General features: G+C 37.7%; 1 protein-coding gene across 1 annotated transcript; it reads right to left on the reverse strand.

Annotated features, from left to right (window-relative positions):
- Window positions 1-20,022: 20,022 nt before the first annotated feature.
- Window positions 20,023-20,687, reverse strand: LOC133254433 (NEDD8-like). The gene has a single exon (XM_061428683.1). It carries the CDS (start codon window positions 20,548-20,550, stop codon window positions 20,293-20,295), a length of 258 nt encoding a protein of 85 aa, XP_061284667.1. The 5' UTR covers window positions 20,551-20,687; the 3' UTR covers window positions 20,023-20,292.
- Window positions 20,688-21,411: the final 724 nt, after the last annotated feature.

The raw sequence follows: 21,411 nt of genomic DNA on the forward strand, positions 1-21,411 counted from the left end.
CAAAGAGTTGGACAGGACTGAGCGACTTCACTTTCACTTTCTTTATAAGGTTTAGATGACAATATAATTCTTGTTTCATAAAAATATCTTGTGGTTTTTCATCTTTTTCTATACTCAGAAATAATTTAAGTAAATTGAGAGTATATTATCTCTGCAGATTTAGGAGGGTTCCTTTGTGAAAACTGGGCCTAGTCCTTTTATAATAACTTTCTCCATTTATTCTATGGAAACTGGAAGACATATGATTCTACAAAGTGGAATATTCCAAGCAACTAACAGCTTTTCATGGCGAGTATCTATATGTTCTTCCAGTCTCGCTCACATATTATATTCACACTCGACCCTCCACTCAAGGACAGAATCGATCCCTCCTTATTTCTTTACATCCACAGCATTAAGCATATGTCTTACAGATTTGATCACATGTGTTGTAGCATACTTATTTATGGAGATGATGGTTTTCTCTAGATTCTCAAAGACAGAGACACTAACCACATTTGATTCTTCAGCCACAAAATATTGCTTATCCCTTGGTAAGTGTTCAAGAAATATATTTTGAATAATAATGAATGAAGAGAAGGGAAAAAAAAAAACACCAATGAATGCCCACTTCAGTGGGAAGTGTCTGTTTATTAAAAATGTGGACTCTAGGATCAAATATACCAGGGTTCTTTTCTGGTTTCTCACTGGCAAGTACGTAACCTTGGCCAGTTGCTCTCTGTGTTTTGTTCTACTCGTATGTAAAAGATAGGTGAAATCTCATAGGGGGTTTGTATTCAGAGCACAAGTAAGATTCCTAGCATTAGGTACTCTATATGCTCACAAGGTAACATGTTGTTCCCATGTGAAAGCCTGGTGTTTGGTTCTTTGGAAAAGTCCTAGAGAAGTCATGAAATTTCTCTCTTGCCTGTGGTATTATAACAAAGGAACCAGACCCTTCTGATGGTAGTTCCCTCTGAAAATGTCTGTAGGGATGAAATTCTCCAATTGAGGTCAACAGCCATAAGGAAATGCAGGCATGTGTTGTGCCTCTGAGATTTTTACATGCGGTATTTGTTTTAGACTGGTAATTTTACATTAGTTGAATATAGTTTTGAAATGAGTCTTCCACTGGAGTTCTGAAAAACAATGCACTGTATCCTGAACAACTTAGCAGTTCTCATACCTGGGCTTTCTTCCCAGTTCCTGTGCTGTTTCCCCAGACAGCAAATTAATTAAATGGCCTTTGGCCATAACTCTTTCCCTTGAGTCAGCTTTTCTCTCATTTAAAGTGTAGAGATAGGGGGGATTTAATTAGCCCAATGCCTGGCACATTACATGCACTCCATAAATGTCTGTTGAGTTTTGGAATTCTCTTTAGACAAAGGTCACTTTTGCTATTACTATTAATTTATGAGCATATCAGTAATTCCTGTGCTGATAATATTGACAATGAGCAAGGACTTAAGAAAAGTTAACTCATAATTTATAGGAATGTATCATGAGAATTCAGATTTTCAACAACTCTCCCTTGAACATATTCACTACTGGTTTAATTTCTAAGACGGTATTCTACATATAAAGCTCTGGGATTCTATAAAGCTCCTCCTCCTGGCAGGAGTTACCTAGATATTTCCACTGGAAAGAGTATATATGTGTGTGTGTGTGTGTGTGTGTGTGTGTGTGTAAAGACCAGACTAAATATAGAGTCTTCATTCTTTAAGCTACTTAAGGGAAGGATATTGTCTTCTAATTTTCGTTTCTCAAGCGAATTTATAACTGCCAGTTCAAACCCAAAACTATACACAAATTATGAACAGTTTAAAATCTTCTTAAAAATGTTTCTAAAAAATATTTCGCCTAAAATACTGTTTTTACTGACCTAGAAAATGTTTCTTAGTTGCCGTGCTTAACATTTCTTACTGATGATCTATGTTGTGATGATGGCAGTAAGCAGAAAAAACTTAAGGAAGAACATACAGCACTGATATTTTACTGAAATGAATGTAGCACTAATTCATAATCATACTTTAAATTTTAAATAAAAATCAGACTTTCCAGAGTGTCATTCCCTTAAGGCTGAATGTTTATAGCCCTGAAGCCTACGTGAATTTACACAGCTGTTTTGAGGCTTTGCATATTTCCTTGTTTTAGGTACTTTGATTTTTTAAAAAGGGATATTTTTATACTGAAATAAAACACAGCTATTAACACCAGCCTCAAGGGGAAAAGAAACTAACAAACCTACAGCTTAAAAATGTTTCAGTACTTTGCCTTTAAAATCTTATACATCCTTTAGAAGTTGGAAAAATAAAAACCACCCCCGGCCAAAAAAAGACTGAGGACAAACTGTCATGATTTCAGAAGATGATAGCAGAAGTGCAGGTGTTAATACTAGAAGTCTGCCTGTGAGTGAAATGATCCCTCTGAAACAACCACTATTTAGAGGTTTTTTTTTAAATCTTTTCCTGGGCCCGGGTGCCTCTATATTGCCACCATTAGCACACAATGCGAGGAGTACTGCAGAATGTTTTCTGCATGGTACCCAGCCAAAAGTGAAACAAGTTGCCTACAGACAGAGAGGCCATTTATAGAACATATTTGCTTATCCCCGGGCTAGGCAGTAACTCAGAGGCAATGCAAAGAAGTCATTTCTCTTTACCTTGCTGGGTGCTACTCTGACCTGGAGAGCCATGTACACATCCTATGGCAAAGCAGTGGTGAAAGCCACCCTCCTTACATCCTCGACATCTGGAAGAAGAGACAATTGTCACGGCGAGCTTTGCAAATTACTCCTTAAGACTGTGAGACGCAGTAGTGCAGGATGATTGGATTACACAGAACGAGACAGAAGCCATCTGTGAGCCATACATAAGCTGCTGAGTGCCAAAATGAACATCCTTATTAGGCGACCGAGTTCTCATACCATTTGTAGTTTGGTCAAGTTTGGAAGATGAGCCGATTGTTTTTAGACAGGGCTACAAATAGGCAGGGACTTAACATTCTCCCTGGCTGGAAGAGTAATTACTGTCTCCTACTTAAATTAGAGACTTGGCTTTTCAGTTAGGAAGTCCTGAGGTTGTCTCTAAAGGAGGCTGCTGCCATTCATGTTAAAGCATGACCTCCTCTCTGTTTCATTTGCAGAGATCAGAGACAAATGGAGAAAGAAATCATTAGTCCTTTTCCCATCATAACAAAGCAGTGTAAAAATTATGACTTTCTGTTTGGAGTGGAAGGAGTCTCATGTCCTAAAATAATGGCTTTTATACAGTCAACGAAATGTTTTCAAAGACTGCCAAGATGCCGTCAGGATGGGAACTCTGTGTCTTTCTAGAACCAATGCTGCATTTATCACATTTCTTGCCCCCCATCTTTTGATTGGTGCTCACTTGTAGATGGGAATTCAATTGTGTTCTGTAATTCTTTTCCCATTACATCTTCTCGACCTCTATATAGCTCACATTATGCAATACGTATCCCTGGGACTTCCCTAGTAGTCCAGTGGCTAAGACTTCAAGCTCCCAAAAGACGGGGCCCAAGTTCAATCCCTCATCAGGGAATTAGATCCTAAACACTGCAGCTAAAGATCCTGCAACTAAGATATATATATATCCCCATACATTAAAGTATGTCTCTAGTAAAGGTGAAAAGAGTGTCTTTAGCAATCCCAGCATTTGATATTTTTCTTCTCAAAATGTTTTAAGCTTGATTTTCATAATGGGTTTTAATGACACTGTCAGTGCTCTTTTATTAATATGCCTTAGATAATTCCTTTAATATGTGGTTGCCCTCCATCTGTAATTATATTGTGAGTTCTTCTGAAAAAGGCTCTTTTGCTGGCTGGTAATTTTGCAACAGCTCCCAGTGTCTGCTTCGGATTTTGACACATGGTGGACCTTCAGTAAATGTTGATTCACTGAATCCTGAGCTTTGCCTTGTTTGTAATAGCAACTGGCCAGCCTTTCTCCCTAAAGAGGGCAGGAAGTCATAGCCCAGTGAAGAGCGAAGTGCTCACTTGCTGTAGTCCCAACACATTCAGTGTTTTGTGTACAACTCAGACTCCACTGGAATTATTTAATTCAATAGTATCTACCCCAAATCCTTAGGAAGTTGGCACTATACATTGGGAGCCAATATTAATTTTATTACAACCATTCCACTGGATAAAACATTGAAAAGTACTAACTTTGTATAATTATACTAGAAAAATTAAGTGATCTGTAGAGTACATTGAATGGAGTGTGGGGATGTGTGTGTGTGGTTGATTGCATTTGCAGCAATAAGTATCTTTTATTTGAACTACTATTATCTATTGTAAGAATTTAACATTATATACACATTAAATAGCTTTAATTCTGCTTTTCAAGTTTGCCATTAGATTGATAAAATATATGCATGTGTACCTACTATATGTGTGTGTGTGTGTGTGTGTATTGTCATTGTTGTTTAGTTGCTAAGTCACGTCTGATTCTTTTGCGACCTTATGGACTAGCCAGCTAGACTTCTCTGTCCATGGGATTTCCCAGTCAAGAGTACTAGAGTGGGTTGCCATATCCTTCTCCAGGGACTCTTCCCAAATCAGGGATCGATCCCACATCTCCTGCATTGCAGGCAGAATTTTTAGCACTGAGCCACCTGGGAAGCCCCGTGTATATATGTACATGTACACATATATTTATTATTTTTTTTTATTCAGCACCCACATATGAAAGTTAAGACATAAAATATGAAAAACCTCACACTCTTGGATTTTAAAATTATGCCCCTTGACATGCAATCATATTTTAAAATTTTATTTAGTTTTAATTGGAGGATAATTGCTTTACAGAATTTTGTTTTCTGCCAAATATCAACATGAATCAGCCATAGGTATACATATGTCTCCTCCCTCTTGAACTTTTCTTGCAATCATATTTTAAAATGTTCTTAGTCCTTTTGTATAACTTGAGTCCAAAGTCCTTTGTTAAAACCTAATTTATCTACTTCCTTCATAGTGGAGACATTAAAAAACTAAGGTATTAAAGAGATATTCTCAAGATAATAGTAAATAATTTCCAACCTCTTCCTGAGAAAACCAGAAGAGAAAATCAGAAGAGAAAATGAGTTCAGGTCCACAGTCACCAATCCTAAATCTCTGGAGCCAGATTGTTTCCAAATTTAGAAAATTTGAATTTTAGACAGATAATAGGATCCATATAATATATTACATCACACTCCCAAGAGGACTGAAACTTCATTCTGTATTCAAATGCGTTGTTTGAGCAGCAAACAATGCAGTTTATGAATATTCACTGCAAGGAAGATACATAAAAATGGTAAATAATTTTATGTCAATTCAGGTAAGGTTTTGCCACCAAAATAATTTAGGTCAGGTGGCTCAGGCAGTAAAGAATCTGCCTGCAATTCAGGAGATCTGGGCCCAAACACTGATTTGGGAAGATCCCCTGGAGAAGGAAATGACAATCCACTCCAGTAATTTTGCCTAGAGAATTCCATGGACAGAGGAGCTTGGCGGGCTACAGTCCATGGGGTCACAAAGAGTTGGACTGAGTGACCAACACACACATAAGAGTTAGAAAAATAATTAACCTTCAGAACATTTTAGATTTGGGGATTCATAGCCAACAAATTGTGGACATGTACAAATGTAATCATAATAATCTGAAGATTGGTATTGATGATAGAACTCAGAATAAAATTTAAAATGATGTGATGAAGATATTGGAGAAGGAAATGGCAACCCACTCCAGCGTTCTTGCCTGGAGAATCCCAGGGACAGGGGAGCCTGGTGGGCTGCGGTCTATGGGGTCGCACAGAGTCGGACATGACTAAAGTGACTTAGCAGTAGCAGCAGATGAAGATAACAGAGAAGGCAATGGCACCCCACTCCAGTACTCTTGCCTGGAAAATCCCATGAACAGTCCATGGGGTCGCTGAGGGTCGGACATGACTGAGCAACTTCCCTTTCATTTTCACTTTTCACTTTCATGCATTGGAGACGGAAATGGCAACCCACTCCAGTGTTCTTGCCTGGAGAATCCCAGGGACGGGGGAGCCTGGTGGGCTGTGGTCTATGGAGTTGCACAGAGTTGGACACAACTGAAGTGACTTAGCAGCAGCAGATGAAGATAACGATGCTTCTTTTACAAAGTCAAATTATCTGTAAGAAGTAAAAAAGTAAAATTCTTTGCCTTCTGTGCCAGGACTGAATGAAACCAGTTCCCACTAGTGCTTTCTATTCCTCTTTTACAGTTGGCTTTGCTTTGGGAGCTCAATGCTGTATATTTTTAGTTTTAACTGATTTTTTTAAACCCATTTCTCCTTTTCATGGCCTTCTACCACATCTGTTGTTCACTGCCTTTTTGAAATTAAAATAAAGTACTCTACAGGATATCACTAAACCATAAAATATATTAAGAACAAGCAGGCTCTATTTTATTTCAGGGAGCCATGGAAATACCAATCAAAATTGAGGTGAATTTTTTTCTGTTTATAGCCTTAATGGAGTTTTCTTTAGCTTTGAGTCCATATTAAAGAGAAGATATATGTCTACACTTATAAGTACACACTGATTTCATTGTTTCAGATTTATGAAGTAATAAATTGTGTCTTGAAAGATAAAATCACAATAAGGGACAGTACGTCTAAACAGTAATGGCACAGAATCAGAAACAGTTGGCATAAGTGAGTAGTTATGTATATTTAAACCCTTATTAGATGGCAACTTTCTTATTCCTTCCCATGAGCTTAAGCCAGGGCTACTAATAACTGCAAATGTGGACACTTGAATTTTAGTATATCACTTTATTCCTCCCTGGTGGCTCAGATTGTAAAGAATCTTCCTGCAGTGTGGGACCCAGTTTTGATCCCTGGGTTGGGAAGATCCTCTGGAGAAGGGAATGGCTACCCACTCTAGTATTCTTGCTTGGACAATTCCATAGACAGAGGAGCCTTGTGGGCCATAGTCCCTGGGGTCACAAAGAGTCGGACATGACTGAGCAGCTAACACTTTCGCTTTACTTACCTACTTATAAGTCGGTTGACCACAGTTCTGGAGCTGAAATGGGCCTTACACAGTAGAAGAACTTGAAGAGGTTATTGGAAAGAATGGAGAGTATATCCATTGTATCAGCTTGAAATAATGCCTGGAAAAGAAATGTACAAGTTAGGGCAAATTTAATACAATGATCACAGGGTAAAAATAAATATTGAATGATTAAGTTAGAGTCCTGATTCAAAGAATGCAAATTGGATTTCCGATAGGAAGAGAACACAGAGTGGAAAGAGAGAAAGGGCATTCCAGATAAGAGAAATGTAAAATAGAAGGCAGTGAGAACAAGCCAGTGAGATCTGCTTTGCTAGAAACTGATGAATGAGACTAAGGCAGTGGAAGGCCGATTATTGGTGGATGCCTGAGAAGACAGATAATTATTTTTGGTTCAAAATAAAATAGCATTGCTCTTGAGTAGTGGTTTAACAGATGAAATCATCATGCAAGGAAAATCATTTTAAGAGCAGAATAGAATAAAAGACTACAGAGAGAGTATCGGTTGGCTTGTTAGAAAAGGCTTGGGATTTGGTTTTTGTGGGCCTAGAATAAGTGAGAAGGAATAGATTTTAATAAATATCTTGGGTACAAAATGGGCTGTTTTCACGATACAGGACTGAAAAAGAAGGCAAAATGAAAAAGTAAAAATGACTTCCAAGATGTTGATGGCAGCAAATGAAGGTGATTGTGATGCTATTAGTAAAAATGGTGAGGTTAAGAAAACAGGAAATGAGAAGCAAGCTGTTGGGTTTAACACATTAAGTTTCAGGGCCAGTTCAAACTTCAGTGAGCATCAGAATCTTCTGGCAGTCTTGCTAACAGAACACAAATTGCTGGGACCCACTCCTAGAGTTTCTGATTCCACAGGTTGCAGATAAACCCAAGGGTTTCTAGATACCAAACTTTGAGAACCATTTATGTAAGTCATGTCCCTCAATGACAATTAATGATGATGGAGTAAGGGGGTCTGAGGCCAACAACATAAGTATGGGAATTATCCATACGTAGGTCATGGTTGAAATTGTGTTGTGGAAATTTCTGATTGATAGCACTTTCCATCATTTTTATACTCTCTATCGTCTATTTCCTTAATTATATTGCTGACATTAAAGTGAAATAAATGTTCAGTCTCTGGCAGCCAGGGAAAAGGGACTGATACTTTAAGAAATAAAAACACTGATTTTGAAAATAGATGGGTGTATAAGGGAATATCAGGCATAGCTTTCGATGGATGCAGCAGAAAGAGTTGTAGGAACAAGTTGCATGTGGTAGTAGAAAGAAAGGACCACTTGGCTGCTGCTGCTGCTGCTGCTGCTAAGTCCCTTCAGTCGTGTCCAACTCTGTGCGACCCCATGGACGGCAGCCCACCAGGCTCCGCCATCCCTGGGATTCTCCAGGCAAGAACACTGGAGTGGGTTGCCATTTCCTTCTCCAATGCATGAAAGTGAAAAGTGAAAGGGAAGTCGCTCACTCGTGCCTGACTCTTCTCGACCCCATGGACTGCAGCCTACCAGGGTCCTCTGCCCATGGGATTTTCCAGGTAAGGGTACTGGAGTGGGGCAGTCTACCCTAGAAAATTCCTTTCACTCTCCATGAAGAAGCAAAAGGTAGAAAGTTAAAAGGAAAACTTAATAAGTCTACTTTGTATTTTAATTATTGTCAAGTACCCAGGTGCTTCAGTGAAGAGTTTCATGTACATATAAATTACTTCTGTGCCCTTGCATATTTGCAAAAATCTAAATGAGATGTTGTTCCATTTAAAATTTAAATAACTCTTTTGAGAAAATGCCAACCAGATTGCTTCAACTAGAAGCCAATGCATAAACATGTGTTTGTTATTTACTTGTTAATGTGTTCGGCATCTTGACATATTTTGATGTTTTTCACGTGAAATCTAAAGTCCTCTATAGTGTGACTTGATGCCCCTACAATGGTGTGTAAAGAAGTAAACAAACAACACTGTGGAAGACACACAGTACATGATTCACAGAAAGACTTTTCCTTTTCCACTGCCAGAGATAGTGGTTACCAAGTGTGATGTTCCATTGTTCCCAAAAGGTTCAGATTGCCTAAACTCACACATTTTACAAAATGGCAGGTTCAGACCCACAAGTGCTGCTCTTTAAGGGGTGACTCAGCAGAAGGAAGTTCGCCTGAGACTTAAGGGGTGAACTTGGCTTTGTTCAGCAGGCTCTGGCTGATTGAGTCAGCCTCGGTTCTGGCAAGGCAGCTGCTGGCAGAAATGTGCACTCATTTCACATTCTCTGTGTTCTGATTGGAACTTACCTCCTATAAGAATAATTTGAAGTTAACTAGGGGTGGGGAGAAGTTCAAGTTGAATGCTTAATACTTGAAAATGCACAACTTCCATGCTCCAACAGGGGGAAAATTTGACCAAAAACAGAATATTTAAAAAAAAAAATGCCCCTAGGGTTTTTTGGACATAAAATTGTTTTTTGAAAACATTATGATGAGTTAAGAGTGAATGAATCAGAAACATACGGATTAAATTTTCCCTGAAATTTACATGGATTTGGAAGTCATGGAGAAAAGGGCACTTGGCAAAATACCTTTGAGATTTTATCCAACCAAAAACATTTGAGAAATAATCTGAGGTGCTTTGGTGGACACAAAACAGTGCCAAATTCTTTCACTTTTATAAACTGTACTACAATAAAAATGAAAAAGAAAATGACCTAATTGTAATTTAATGAAGACATGAAATACTGCTTGTACAGCAGCTAGCAAGCTCTGAAGATAAGCACCAGCTTTTTAAGAGATCAGGATATGGGTGGTGGTGGTTTAGTTGCTAAGTACTGTCCAGCTCTTGGGTGTTTGAGAACAAATCTCAATCAAGTAGGAGCAATAGTTTTGCAAGCTACAAATGCTGTAGGCCTACAGATACAGCCTGAACACAAGCTGAGGCTGGGAGGGAACATTTTATTTGCTGGACATTTTTCTTCCTCACCTAAAGGAAATTAAGATCAACAACAACAATAACTAAAATATAATTTTAAGAAGAACACATAGTGGTGCCTATTTATATTACTAGCTTTTGGTTTGTTTGTTTGTTTTGGTATTTCTTACAGAGCAAGTCAGTAAGATCGAAGTCTGGGGCTGAGACCACTGTAAGTGCCTCTGGTGCTTCTAGTTAGTATCAGGTAAGACACAGTCAGATCTGTATAGACATTGGCACTTTAACAAGACAGAACAAGCTTGAGTTACTTTATAAGCATTTACAAAGTCATTAACAAAATGTTTATGAGGAAAATACATTTAAAATCTCAGTTTTATGGTTTTCATTGTGCTAAGTATTTTTTCAGCCTCAGAAAAGTTCTTCATGTAACATTTTTTCCTCATGCCTTTTTCCGGAGGATCAAATACTAACGTCCCATTCATATAGGACTCATATGAGATCCTATTCAATAATTACATTTGTGTAATAGCTTAGAAAGTAACTACTATATGAAGACATACATTTTCTAAATATTCATTGTTTTGGCTGTAAAGAGAGTTAAAGAAGGGGAAGCATTTATGGATATGGAGATCCGAAAGGATGTAGTATTTAATCCATGGACTTAAAATTTGAACTTACTCTGTAGAAACAAGCAAGGACATTAGAAACCTTGACTTTCTTCAGACTTGCTCTTGATCCCCGGTAAGTAAATTCACTTTTTCTTACCTTGCAGATAGGTGCTGGCTCCTCAGAAGAAAGGCTTCTGTGAGCATAATAAGATCTAACATAAGCACTTCACTTTATCTGACTAATAAGCTAGTAATAAGGGCAGTTTTTAAGTGGAAACCAAGGTGAACTGGGGAGTCATTTACAGAGCAGATCCTGCTAGGTGTGTACATTATTACTTAGGCAGACTAAATTAGTTGTATAAATAACATTTGAAATACTTGAAACTTAGTCCCTCCGGCTTTTTAACTCCAGTAATATCATATCATATGTAGGGAAGGGGAACTTGTAAATGAGACACAATGCAAAAGTTAGCTCAGAAGACGGTAACAGAGACCCAAGATACGAACTCTGGGTTTCTGTAAGTCTTTCTTTAGAGAAAATATTGTATCCAGCTGAAGGGGATAAAGCCCTTTTGTTTCCAAAGAGGAAGGCCCGAGCCCTTCACGACTGTCAAAATATGCAAAGTTCATCATAATATACTGTTCATATTTTCTCACAAAACAAAAGCAAAACCACAAATGGACATCAGTGTACCTCTTCAGACACGCAGTGATTTATCTCTCTCACCTAATCAGTGCATTTTACTATTTCTGGCACTTGCTGAGTCTGTTTTGCAGTCAGCTTTTATGTGTTTCCATGTAGAACTCAACAGGGGAGCTCAGCTGCCTTATAGAGTAGAACCTTTGTGAACCCCAACATGCCACTTTTCAATACATCAGAGATTTCTGTCTTGGCTGAAAGCCTTGGATTTTTTATACCAGTTTGTTTCATCTGCACCTCCATCTTTGGCCTTGACAATTGACTTTCTTTTCAGGGCCTGTTTTTAAAAATGAATACAATTTTTGTCTCTTTATCACGTTAGAACATTTCTGGCATGTTCCACATTAGGAGAAGAAAAGATGCTACATTGAGGTGTGTCTGCTGAATGAATGACTGGGCTCATTCTTAGGAAAGTGACCAGTTCTTACCAATAAGTTTCATAGCATAGGTTTCAACCTGGAAGTCACCTCCTCTAGCAGGATTTTCCAATACTCTCTCCCACCCCAAGTTGCCCACCTTCTTATTAGTTTGTGCTTATACCTGTGTGTTCCTATGGCAACCTGAATATTGCCCATCACAGCTCTTGTCAGTTTCCATTGAGATTGTCTGTTTACTTATGTTTCTATCATATAGATTGTAAGCTTCTTGAAGGAAAGTACTATATTTGACCTAGTTTATTCATTTCTGTAACTGAAGCACATAGAAAGGTGTCGGGGACAAGGCAGAAACTCAATATGTTTTAATATTTGAATAAATGTATCTGGGCAACAGTATATATAATGTGATAGTAAATGAGATGTGATATTTATTAAAAGGCTGAATACATTTAAAAGTATGAAAACATGACTGGTATCAAAGTGAAGTTGCTCAGTCATTTCTGACTCTTTGTGACCCCATGGACATAGCCTACCAAGCTCCTCTATCCATGGGATTCTCCAGGCAAAAATACTGGAGTGGGTTGCCATTTCCTTCTCCAGGGGGTCTTCCGGACCCAGAGATCAAACCTGTGTCTCTGGCATCTCCTGCAGGTGGATTCTTTACCATCGACCCACCTGGGAAGCTGTGTACCTTTTCCTTTAGAAACAATATTCAACAATACATTAATCCATTTTCTTCAGTCTTTAATTTTCTTGTATTCCTCAGTGTTGAATACACCATTGACTGCTTTAGAGTTCATTGAGAAACCACTGCGGCTAAAACTTGTTGCTTTCAGCATGCCAAATGATATCCATCTGTCTCAAGATGTCACATTAAAGAGATCCATGCTTTTTATCACTAACACCAACATTTTTTTCCAATTTTTATTTTAAAAGATAATAAGGTAAAGGTTAGTGAAGATTTAAATGATTGTACAAACAGCGCTGTATGGGCCAGAAAGGTGACTGTGCCAGAACAGCTGAGGTTTGGCAGGCAGCTGTAGACCCCCACATGCAATCCATCAGCAAGTGCCTCGTGATCTTCTTCCAAAGCATGCCTTTTATGTATCCACTTCTTTTCCACCCTGTTACAGCCTCCATAGTCAAGGCACCATCACCCCTCCCTATCTTGCTGTATTAGTCTCCTAACAACCCTTGCTTTGAGTTCTGCCCCCGTAGAGTATCCCATATACCACAGAGCCGCCAGAAGGATCCTTTAGAAATATGTCATTGGCTTAAAATCCTCATTGGCTTTTCATTGTATTTTAGAAATAAAACTGATTTCTTACTCTGTTGCACAAAGGCCTCGCTGATTGGGCCAGTATGCCTCTCTGACATCATCCTGCACCATTCTTGTGTTCTCTTCTCCTGCCCATTGGTCTCCATTTTGTCCCCAAAACGCCAAGGGGATACCTTAATGCTCTGCTCCCGCTGCCTGTAACGTTTTCCTTTCCTCTTCACTCCCCCACCCCCCCCCCTTTTTTTTTTTCAGATCTCAGGCTATCTGTCCTCTAAAGCAGCCATCTCTCTTATTTTGCATCTTGCCTGGAAGTCATTGCTCTGTACTAATTTTCCTTTTGGTTGTTGATTGTCAAGTTTCTCATAAGCATGAAGCTCCTTGAGAGCAGGAACCTGTCTGTGTCTCTTGGGGAAGTGGAAGCCATTGGTTAATGGGTAGTTCTCAGATTTTCTTTCCGCAAACCAAAAGCTGATTACATCCTTAAAAAGAAAATCATGTCAAGGAGATTCTAAAGGCTGACAAACTCCCTTTGTCAGCAAATATTGTCACGAAATACATTGGGTTATTAGAAAGGTAAAGTGGGTATGAAATACTACAAAAAGGACTGTACATACACAAAGGGGTAATGAGAGTGAAAACATGGAACATAATATGTGAAACATTTAACATAGTGCCTGACACATATTAGGAACCAAAATCTGCTCAGAGGTTTGCATATTTATCACACATTATTCACTAATAGCTTTATACATTCACTCAGTAGAGGTCATCCACCAAACCCAGGAGCACCAGTAGATACTGATAGTAAAAGGAGCAGGTCTTCAAAGAGGAATAAGATATAAATCCAACAAGCAGCTAAAGGCCAGAAAAGCCAGCCCAGAATTTCAATGGTCCAAAATTGAATTTACTTAATATATAAACCCTTCTAAGACAAGAAATTTGATAGAAGATTATTGAAAGATTTAAGTCTTTAAAATTTAGTCTTTTAATTGATCTTAGAATTTCTATTGATTTTCTATACTCTTAAAAGTGAGAACTAAATCTGTAAATTAGCTGCATATTTAAATATTATTCCAGTTACTACAATGGTATAACAGATAACCACAAAATTTAATGGCATAAAATAATGAGTTATTATGCTCACAAATTCTAGGTCAGTAATTCAAGAAAGACACAGTTGGTTAGTTCTCACTTAGGACTCTTTTGTAATGGGAGTCAGATTAGGGTGACATTCATCTGAAAGTTTGACTGTGGCTTGAGGGCCTACTTCTGAAGTGGTTCCCTCACAGGTGTGACAAGTTGACCAGGTGCTCCAGTTCTCTCCATAGTGGCCTCTTCAAAGTATGGCTTTGGTGTCCTCATAATATGTGCCTGGCTTCTCCCAGAGTGAGTGATTCAAGAGATCAGAAAACCTTGAGAGTCATACACTGTTGCTCCTATATTATGTTGGTGACACACAGCCAGTCTGAGTTCATGAGAGACAATGACGCAAGGATGTGGATAACAAGGGATGTGGATGGTTGTGGGCCATTTCGGAGGCTTGCTATTCGGAGGCTTGCTAAAGCAAATTTCATTAAATATTTGCTTTTGGGGTAGATAATATGCTTAGAGGATGCCCAGGGACCATAATTATACAAAAGAATACAAAATTGTACTAATCATAAAAATTCCAGATATCTTTTAGATAGCATCTTTCATTCATTCATTTAGCCAAACATTCATTTTACTAAAATTTCTTGAATAACTGCTCTATACATAGTCCTGTGAAAGCAGCTGTAAAAAAATGATTTTTATTACCCTCTTTTCTAAAAGAACTTAGGCCAATAAATGTATTGGTGCTTTGACCAAGAAATTATAGAAAGGAATGACTCTGCATAGATTGCTGCCTTAAAAAAAATTAGTTCCAAAAAAAGTTTTGGAACATTTAGATCTATTTCCTGACAGTTTTCCACTGTTCCTTCCAGTGCAAACCCACAGTTAGGGAGGAGGGGTAGGAGCCTTAAAACTTGATTTGAACAATCACTAGTTTTAATGTATAGTGTAGTCTTGATCTAAAGACACATACTAGCATACACACACAAACATGCATGCACACGCATGCACACACATGCCCCACATGCATACACACAACTTAGAAAGCGTCGGGTTGACAAAAGTGGTGCGGCTGCATTTTGATCTCCAGGTTCTTCTCTGAAAATCAAGTCCAGATGACTGTGAACCAAGCTGACTGTAGGAAGGAGAGAACAGGTTTGAGCAAATGTAGACCCACTCTGAAACTTCATGGAATCTGTTTGGAATAAACCAAATTTTCCAGATCTCTCCAAATTTTGCTTTGCCTAACACCAGGGAGATAATCTTTCCAATAATTTCAAAGCAGAATAAGTTTGAGAACTAACTTCTGCAGCTTCTCAGAATTTAAGCAGTGCAGATAAAGCAACAGTCTGATAACTCGCTTAAAATTTTAGCAAGGATCTGTAGAAGGATTTCATTACCCTTCAAGGTATGAATAGCTCCAGATGGATGAGAGTAAGGGGGTGTTTGGTGAAGTTCTTTTGAATTTTACCAAACCAGAAGCATTTGAAAACTACCTGGAAATAAAGGAGCCCAAACTACTACTGGATTTATAATAGATGCTATGTTACAGAATTGAGCATATTCAAAATTTATGAAAAGAACCATTCAATAATAGCATTGGAGACTGCCACATTGCAGACAGGTGTTCCATAAGTAAGTCCATAAGCTCTGTATTTGCATTTCCACCATGGTGTTCTTGTGAAATTCAGTCAGAATGGCTTTTGAGCACAGTTAAATATATGCAAACTTACATTGAAAGTTTTGTGCCTACACAAGATATTTATGTTTGCACATAGCAATGACGTTCCTGGATGATCTGAAGTTATTTTTAACCCAATTATTAATTAAAGTTGGCTAGCTTGAACAAGTTGTTGTGATATAAACTGACATAGCTTCTTCATCACGGGTTAAAAAAAATAGCAGTCTATTACAGGAAGTGAAACCTGATTGCATGAAACTGAGCCCACACAAAACTTAAACTGTTCAGATAAACAGTTTCCTCCAGGAAAACTCTCCTATACCCTTCTATAGACATTGAATGTTTAGTACAAATGTGAGATAAACTTTTCAGTCAAAAACTTTACAAACAGAATATTTGTCTTATAAGAAGGTTTTTGTTTCTTCTCCTTTCAACTACAAGGTCACAATTTTTTCTTTATGCCTGTTTACTTTGGAGACACATTAATTATGTAAGAAAGAGAATTTGGAGAAAGTCATATTATACACACCATTCTGTTTGTCAGTGTTTATATAAATATTCATTCACAGGCCTGATTATCCTTGTGACATAATGTACTCTGACATACATAACATTAGTAAAATTGATTTGAGAAAGATTTCTCTTTTCTGTTACATCAGAGTTTTGCTTTGAATAACTTATTAATCATTTAACTCACAGCAGTGAGTAAGATGCTCAAGAATGACTGAAAGGAAAAAGGTTTTCTCCTATCAGGCCTTCCCCTTGACCTTACCAAGAGAATATTGACAAAACAATGGCAACCAAAACCAAACCCCAAAAAACAGGTCAAACTGAGACTAGGAAATAGTGATGGGTCACCATTACCTATGACAGATGTCATGGAAACAGCACCTGGCCAGGAGGGGAATCTAGACAAGAAATGAATCAAATTTAGTGGTAACTCAAGAGTTAATACTTACAGATGAGACTGGGGGAATATGTCAAATTCATTTAGGAAAATTAAGGGAATATGAAAATTCACAAAGAAAGAAGTAAAATCTACCAGTAATTGCACCTCTCAACTATAATCTTTATTAAATTTCAGAGTATTAATATAAAATTTTTAAACATAGAGATCATATTTTGTGAACTCTTTATTGCCATTTTCATGTACCAACAGTTATTCTGTGTTTAGAATGGCTATAAAATATTTCATGGCATTAAAGTATTTAACAAATACTTTATTGCTAGACTTTTACCTTATACAGATTTGGTTGTACTGTATAAAATTTGGAATTGTTGCTTTTTCACTATTTGAAGTGATGCTGTGATTTGGATTCTTTTATGATTGTGAATAAATCTTTGTATATGGTGAATTGTTGTTACTGTTGTTTAGTCACTAAGTCATGTCCAACTCTTTTGCAGCCCCATGGACTATAGCCCACCAGGCTCCTCTATCTATGGGATTTCCCAGGCAAGAATATTGGAGTAGGTCTCCATTTCCTTCTTCAGGGGATCTTCCTGACCTGGTGATTGAAACCCTGTCTCCACCAGATTCTTTACCACTGAGACACCAGGGTGAGTTGCTAAAAGTGAAACTGCTAGGCTTGAGGGTTTGCACATTATTTTTTGGGCATCTGTAGAGTATTGAAAGTGTTCTCCTAGGAAGATTATTTGACTGATAACCAGCAGTGTAGTCATGTGGGTCTCTTTCCAAGGCCTCAGCCCCATTCCTTGCAACTGTGCCTCAGTGGTTCTTACAGGGATAGTACCCAAGGCTCAGCATTTGGGAAAGAAAGGGAAAAGTCCACCCAGACTTGAATGCAATCACACCTCCTCAGATTTCTCTGCTTATCCCATATCATCTGATAAGGGGAACACATTACAGATAGGAGAACTACTGGACAGTGTTAAGTGGCAGAAAGCAGGATGAAATTAAGCTTCATAATTTTTATCTTAAGACTGGGAGAAATTTATTGAGTTTCTGAAGGTTATGTAAGCAACTGAAGCCTTGACCTGAGAATAAAATGCAAGCTGGTGACTATTCAGATAATTACCAAACCAATTTTTCTTTCTAATAAAAGTAACTCCCTTTAATTTCTAGGTTAATTTAAAATTAATAAAAGATGTTAGGTGAGTAGCTCAGAAGGCTCCTACCTTCTTAATCTGTGATCCAAACAATAGCAAGCTTCTAATAACATAATGCACAAGTGAGCTAGAACTGTGTCTTCTTCACGGCCATAACTCAGGACTTGTGGCAGAATTTCACATGTTTAAGAAATTCAGTTAGATCAATATCTTGTGACTTTTTTAAATGCCCCGATGAATAGAAAACTGGAGGGTGGGGGTGGGGTTGGGAGGAAGCACCTAGACAGGCACTGTAAATTGAAATGATTGAACGACTTTGATGATGTTTAATTATTCTGTGGTCATCTTACCACAGATTATCTTTCTAAATTTACTTTCTGGCTTTCTTCACATATTATATAACTGGGAGGCAGCACACGTTTGAGTAACACACTGAACAGGGAAACCGAGATTCTTGGCTTTGCTACTAACTAACCCAAAGACTTGGGATAATTCCCTTAACTCTTCTAGTCCACTGTTACTTAGCTTGTCATGTAGTAACTTATGTTTATAACAAGCAAATACCACTAATTAATATAGATAGGAGCCAGGCTAGCCTATATGGTGATTAAGATATTTGACAATGATGCCTAATTATAGGTTCAAATCCTGGCTGTATAACCACTTAATAACCATGTAACTTTGTATCCTCTCTGTATGTCAGTCTCCTCACTTATAAAACACAATTATAATAGAATCTACTTCTAAGAGTTCATGTGAGAATTCAATGATATTGTTCGAGTGCGTCATCTGACAAGCACCCACTAACTGTTAGCTGTCAATAGTGTATACTCATAGTTTGGTAGAAATTTATTACATAAGACCCTTTAATTCATCTAGTGTAGAAATTATTTGGACTAATGTTTTTATTGCATCTATTTGAGCACTATTTAGTCTAGCTTGGTATCTTTACTAGCAGTAATGATTTGTTTATGTCGTTAAATTTGCTTCATTTTCTGAATAATCTTTTTTACTTAGAACATCATTTTATCTTTGTCTTCTTGTTTCAAAGCTGCTTTCAGAAAAACACTGAAAAAATTGCTTACATTAACAATATAGCTATTCAATTAGCTTTTAAAATATGCTTCAAATTTCACAAGAGCCTAAAATTTGTAACTTAGTTTTGAAAAATTACTTTGATTCATATTATTTTGTTAATAATAGTTTCGACTACACACTCTACTACAGTGAAGTTTATCTTTATGTGACTACATTTGGGTCAGCCTGTAAGGGAGATTAGTTATCAGAAAAGAAGAGAAGCCTCATTACAGCATGATTCACCACAAAAGGGTCCTTCAGTTGTTCTCAGAGGGCACTTAGACTAAGAAGCAAGGCTTTTCACAAATGTAAAAAGAATATGTATTAGTATCCAAAAGTTAATGCCATATCTTACCTTGCTTCAGTTTTCATGTGATAAAAATCAAATTAAATAATAAGCTGCCAACATAAATTCAGATAGGGCCCAGCAAAGGCTTTAATATTTTGATAGTGGAATAGTCTTCCATGTCAAGAGGAAATATGTTAAAACAATACAAGCCACTAATGAAGATAATAAGAGTTTACTAGGTATAGTACATTGCTGTAACTTTCTTTCTAAGTCTTAGAAGCAGATTAAAGACCAATTGGGAAAAAAGAAAACCATAGTATAAGCTGTTAAAAAACTCCATTATTTGAGTTGATGAAAGAGTGGCAACTAATAAAATAGACACAAAAGAAATCTGTTTTCTTTCTTTCCTTCTATCTGCCTATCTTCTATCATTATCTATCTATCTAATTATACTAGCAATTAAAAAGATAAATCTGTCACTCTCTCACATTTGTGATCTTTTAGTTTTTCTTGGATTTATATCAACAAGGTAAAGAAACAAAACCATTTCTGGAAAAAAAAAAATCAATCCTCCTTACCCCCACTTGGTTAGTTAAGAATAGATTTTTCTTCAGAATACATTTTTGAAGTGAGTTACTGAAGTAGTTGTAATTTATGATTATTTGCCTCAACCTGCATGTAAAAAGGGGTGATTTTGTGTATTTTTATCTCTCTTTTTATCATACCTAAGTAAACCTGGGGATTACTTTAAATTTCATATTTAAAACACACAATGCAGGGAAATCAGAGCAATAACTAAATTTGAACATCAAGCATTCTGATGAGGACAGCATCTCATCAATTTGAAGTGTTTTCTAAATATGCAAAGTGATTAAAATATATAAGTTAAAGGAGCATTTCAATCCCAATTTTTTTTTTTTTTTGCCAAAAAATATTTTATTGAGAATCAGGGATGCAGCCATAAGAGAGGGAAGCACACAGGACTGCAAACTAAAACCTAATAGCCAGCAAGGGCCCTTTGGGCCAGGAACACTGCTTCCTGGGGTCCTCACAGTCTCCCACCAACAGACTGGGCAGCCAGGGGAGGGGGCAGTGGCTCTAGTGTCCCACAGAGTGAGAGGATATATGATGCCTCATTATGAGTGACAGGGCAAGGAGGTAAAATGGAGCAGGGTCTATCACTGCCGAAGACCACCCCCTCCTCTCAGAGCCAATACCAGATGGAGGACTGAACCACTTAACAGCTTGTAATCAGCTGATGTCTTCTTGACGTTTATCTGTCTACCACTGTAGGTGAGCCTCTGCTGCTCTGGGGGAATTCCCTCTTTCTCCTTCACACGCTCTTTGATTTGTTCCACCTTGTCTGTGGGTTCAGTGTCAATCTCAATCTCCTTTCTGGTCAGCGTCTTCACTTTAATTAGCATCTTCCTCTCCATTTGGGGCTGCACACAGATAAATTGCTGCTTCTACCGCTGCTGTCGCCGATGCCTCTCTCAGTCCCAATTTTTGATAGTAAAGCATTTCTGAATTTCATGCAATAAAAGGACCTTACTTGTAACATTTTCTCATAAAACTTTATGTGATTCAAACCACCAAATAGATTTTATCCAAAGTAAATTTAAAAATAAATTGTGTTTGAAATTCATATATAACAGCTAAAGATGAAAAGGAATATATATATGACACTGGATCAAAGCAGTTAGTGAGTTATAAATGCCAAGTGTATTAGGTGTGGTGTAACAAAACAAAAGTAGAAAACATAATTTAGTTCTCAAGATAATTCATACATGTATAAATTCTGTGGTTCAAGCCAATATCTCACCAGTAGAAAGATGCACACATTATGGTGAAGGTGTTGCAAAATGCTCATTACATGGGTTTCTTTGATGGACAAGCAATGTCTCCATGTCACTATATAGTCCAGTTCTAATCATTTCTGACTTTCCAAAAACCATGTTTTGGGACCATGCTATTTTACTGACTTGCAAAATTGTCTTGTTGTTCAGCCCGTTAGTCATGTCTGATTCTTTTGCCACCCCATGGACTGTAGCCCGCCAGACTCCTCTGTCCATGGAATTTCCCAGGCAAGATTTCTGGAGTGGGTTGCCATTTTCTCCTCCAGGGGATGTTCCTGACCCAAGGATCAAACCCACATCTCCTGCATTGGAGGCAGATTCTTTACTGCTGAGCCATCGGATAAGTGAAGTAAGTGAAATCCCTCAGTCGTATCTGACTCTTTGTGACCCCGTGGACTGTAGCCTACCAGGCTTCTCAGTCCATGGGATTTTCTAGGCAAA

Source organism: Bos javanicus, chromosome 9, assembly GCF_032452875.1.
Source record: "Bos javanicus breed banteng chromosome 9, ARS-OSU_banteng_1.0, whole genome shotgun sequence".
NCBI classification, from domain to species: Eukaryota; Metazoa; Chordata; class Mammalia; order Artiodactyla; family Bovidae; genus Bos; species Bos javanicus.